The sequence below is a fragment of the Cryptomeria japonica genome, chromosome 10, assembly GCF_030272615.1.
Source record: "Cryptomeria japonica chromosome 10, Sugi_1.0, whole genome shotgun sequence".
Lineage (NCBI taxonomy): Eukaryota > Viridiplantae > Streptophyta > Pinopsida > Cupressales > Cupressaceae > Cryptomeria > Cryptomeria japonica.
In genome coordinates, this window is record NC_081414.1 from 101,388,324 (window position 1) to 101,392,342 (window position 4,019).

The following is a 4,019-nucleotide window of genomic DNA, read 5'->3' on the forward strand; positions in this document are numbered from 1 at the left end:
TGAGTTCTAATGAAGGGGCTTTAAACTCTCCAAGAAAGGAAGGTGTAAAATATAATGAACCCCAATCATCACCTAAGAGTACCTTCTAAGGTGAAAGAGTGTTTGTAAATAACTTCACAAATTTTTATTAGCTTCCATTATGTACAACTTATTATTCTATGTGAACTTTATTGTGAAATGAGGAGTAGAGGGGACTACTTGCATAGCATGAATCCATGGTCTACCTAGAAGAAGGTTATGTGTGAGAGTATCAGGCATGACATGGATAGGCTTTGGTGAACCAGTTCCTACCATAATGAGAAATATGACTGTACCTAATGATTGTCTACTAACTTTATTAAATTCATGAAGAGAGAGAGTCTCATGAAATGAGAGAGGTATACACATTGATTTGATGTAACAAGTTTATGTTGCAAATAGTAAGACTTGATCTATTATATGTTTTATCCCATGTTAATTAATGAGAACAATAATCATAAGCTATCATATTTATTTTGATCTTCCAAAGGTGGTAACTCGTGTTGGGAGAACATAATATCCAACTTTGCTTTTGGTCTCTCATAGTTGTTTAGATTTATTCTTGTGTTTGTTATGTGTTGAGCTGACTATAATTGGTTCTAGCTTTGTATAGGGTTGGTAACCTCCTTCTCTTTCCAAATTTATTTTGTATAGAACTAGGACCCTTTTCCCAACTTATCTAGTAAAAAACATCTCCGCAAATTAATACAAAAAAGTTAAAAGTTGTCATACAGTCAAAATCAATTAGAATATCTTATTCAAACTTTGCATACAACATTACATTTATTTTGTATACAACATGAATTGAACTTATAAAACTTTATATATATATATATATATAAAGTTTTATAAGTTAAAATGATTAATGACATATATTAAGAAAAAGGGGTTAAAATGTATTGTAAAGTGAATAATTGATAATTAGCTTCTAAGTAAGCATAATAAAATATGTGCATTCACTATAAATGATTATGACATGCTATACTCAAAAACTTTCTTGATAACCAAAAACAATCATCTCAAAAAGTAGTTTCATCTGAAAACAAGGAAATTCTTCTAAATAACTTGAACATGGTAGATAACAATATTTACACTTCCAGGTTTTCCAACTTGTAAAATGAAAGTCATTGAACCGCCCCATCCATGTGAATTCCCATGGGATGGAACAGCTGAAATGGTTGTTATTCAGTCGCAATCCATTCAGAAAAGCAGAGTTGAAAAGATTGCTTGGAACTGGTTTGAGGAAAAAGTGGGGATCTTAGTTTTCCCAGAGAGAAAGTAGTGGTATGCAAACAAACTTCACTGTAATGAAAGAGTTTGAATAATCACCACTTTTAAATGATTTTATTGAATGGAGAAGACATTGTTGGATGAGATAAACAATTAAAATTATTATTTATAATCGTTAATCCATTTTTGGATGATTATTATCTCTTTTTGCCGTTGCTCTTTCAGCCAGACTGGATCGTCACTAGCACTTGGATATGCAATGTCTTGACCATGCGTTCCTGGGTGACATTCAATTCTCTTAAGATAATAACATTTCTATTTGATGTGGGGGGAGGAAAATAAATAAATTCAGTACCAACTTACCCTCTTCCGTGGTGATGGCTACAATGCTCTCAGAAATATTCGCCAACACACTGAAATTCCATTCACAACATGCCCAGTTAACTGAAGGTGAAAAATAATACGAAGTTTAATCGACATAAAATCTGAGAATAAAAACCACTTACCCTCCACTACTCCATGGATCTCTTAACCCATTGGAGAAAATGATATTGCTTCCAAAATCTTTCAACACTCTTTTAATGTCCTGCGCGTTAATTAATATACCCAAAGCTATCTTAACAAAAATCAATCCCAAACCAAACTGTCACGTCTGTTTAACTGTAAAATAATTAATTAAGATATAACTTAAGGGTAAAAAAATCTCAACCAAATTAGTTAAGTAAAATTTACATACATGTCCTCCGAATTCAGTTGTTGCCCAGTGTTGGCGTGGGTAGACTCCGAGTTTAAGGTAGCAATTCCTGGCATAGGAGTTAAAATCAAAGCTGGAGGGCGGAAACATTGTCGTGCCAGGCGGATTGCTTACTCGTATCACCAAGTCAGTGCATATCTGCAGCTTAAGAAAAGCTGTTAGACAGGCACCCTAATTTCTCATAATTCTTCTAGTTAAGAGAAAGAATACTCAGAGACCTGCCAAATCCATCCAGAATATGTGAAATTCGGGGGACTCAAATCCAAGCATTGGCCTTTATGTGCGTAATTAGCTGCAGCCGCTATTCTGCTAACAGTGTCTACATCTCCTGGTAGGCTATTCATGGCGTTGCAGATCTGCAGAAAGCCCACGTTACATAATAGGTAGAACTAAGTTAAAGAGTAACCAGAAGGTTTGGGTAGTGTATTTACTCCTTTAACTTTTTCGAAATTGTACTGTGCTGCGGACATGTACATGTACTCAAGCTCATAGTAAAATGCGTCCTTGTCCGTAATGTTCCTGTACCAGGGATACCAGGTCAAGAGATTTTGATTACAGGATGCTCATAATATAAGGCATGAAGAAGGCGTTGATACTACTTTACTCGCAAGTGTTAAAGAGCATGCTTAGGTTCAGCAAGCCTTGAGGGCTAGACGCAATTTTGTCCATCATATCCCACGATTCATTAACTCTTCTATAGCAGATCTCGCTTACATCCTGCGCCATATTTAGAAAACTCAAATTTCATGATGATAATTAAGGGAGAAATTAAGGTGAGAGAGATGAATGAATTTACTCTGAAATCTTTGGTGACAACGCTGTAATAACCATAAGTTGGTGTGATATTGTCGAAGTAAAGGATAGGAGCAGATGATGCGAGGGCGCCAATTGTTAGGTGCGGATACTTGAGGCGAAACCATGCAGCTAGCACTGCACAATACCATTTCAATCATTGAATCCCACTTACTTTTAATGATAGAATATATTGGTTCATGTGAAAGAAGTCATACTTACTTCCACCATAGGACCCACCAAATACGACGACTGGACAGTTCTCTGCCTTTAATGTTTTCTTCAAATCGACAATGACGGTCGCATAATCGGCCAAGGCCTGCGTGGATGTGAAATAACCCTTTGTGCTCGCGTTTGAATACGCTTCATCCTTTCCCCCGAACGGCATTGACGTCCCATAATAGCGGTGCTACATACATACCTTGCCACAATTAGCCCTAATAACATACTTATCAAAGCAGAAGCCCAAAGAAAATGATTGAATATAACACGAACAGAATATGTAATTAATGAGAAACTGTAATAGTACCTCTATGTAGACCACAAGAGCTTTGAACCTAGGAGCCTGATCGATAAAAATGCCCACATCTAAGTTGTATGTAATGTCAATTTCCGCACCCAACCATACAAATATGGGAGAATTGTTTTGAGAGCCACCCCAGTGGGACTTATCTATGAAATATCTCTGGGGAAAAGTTTGATAGCTCTCTGGCGTGTATGCAAAATGGTCTAGAATTTGGGTATAGTTGTACCCTTCGTACAAAGGCATACTTGTAGTTGAAGCGTGAGAATGAGCGATTCGAGAACTCCTTATTTTCTCAGAAAAAATCCCAAGCAGCCGATTATTCCCGAGAGTCGATCGCATCCCACCATGCCCGTCAACTCCCAAAACGGAAACCATGACCAGCAGAATCGTACACAGAAATCCAAATTTCAAAGGATGGAATTCCATTTCGTATTCCTCTGTACAGCAAAGTACTGAGCCTAAGTTTCTCAAATTTAAATGGATATATACCAAACTTAATATTGCAGGGAAATCTATTACAATCTGAATATGCTTTCAGCCGGGGAAACGAAGCATATGGGCCAAGTTATAACAGAAATAGCTCCTCGTAAACACGTAATTGACAAGAACAAAGCAGGTGCCGACTTCACGAATAATTTAGGGAGAACGGTGTGTTCTATGGACAGAATTAATTAGATATAAATTTAATCAATATTTGAT

General features: G+C 36.6%; 1 protein-coding gene across 1 annotated transcript; it reads right to left on the reverse strand.

Moving 5' to 3' along the window:
* Positions 1-1,410: 1,410 nt before the first annotated feature.
* LOC131072639 (uncharacterized) lies at positions 1,411-3,746 on the reverse strand. Its single transcript, XM_058008873.2, has 10 exons — positions 3,324-3,746; positions 3,017-3,203; positions 2,799-2,932; positions 2,607-2,719; positions 2,443-2,521; positions 2,221-2,358; positions 1,985-2,140; positions 1,755-1,834; positions 1,612-1,661; positions 1,411-1,526 (listed from the first exon to the last, which is right to left on the reverse strand). Exons 1-10 carry the CDS (start codon positions 3,744-3,746, stop codon positions 1,411-1,413), a joined length of 1,476 nt encoding a protein of 491 aa, XP_057864856.2.
* Between the last annotated feature and the right edge of the window lie 273 nt (positions 3,747-4,019).

What these genes read in the sequence shown, in the direction of transcription:
- LOC131072639 (XM_058008873.2), bottom strand. Translation starts at nt 3,746, where the DNA reads ATGGAATTCCATCCTTTGAAATTTGGATTTCTGTGTACGATTCTGCTG. An exon ending in CTCTTGTGGTCTACATAGAG is followed by an intron (nt 3,204 to 3,323) that starts GTACTATTACAG and finishes GTATGTATGTAG; the next exon opens with CACCGCTATTATGGGACGTC. An exon ending in TTGTCACCAAAGATTTCAGA is followed by an intron (nt 2,720 to 2,798) that starts GTAAATTCATTC and finishes AATATGGCGCAG; the next exon opens with GATGTAAGCGAGATCTGCTA.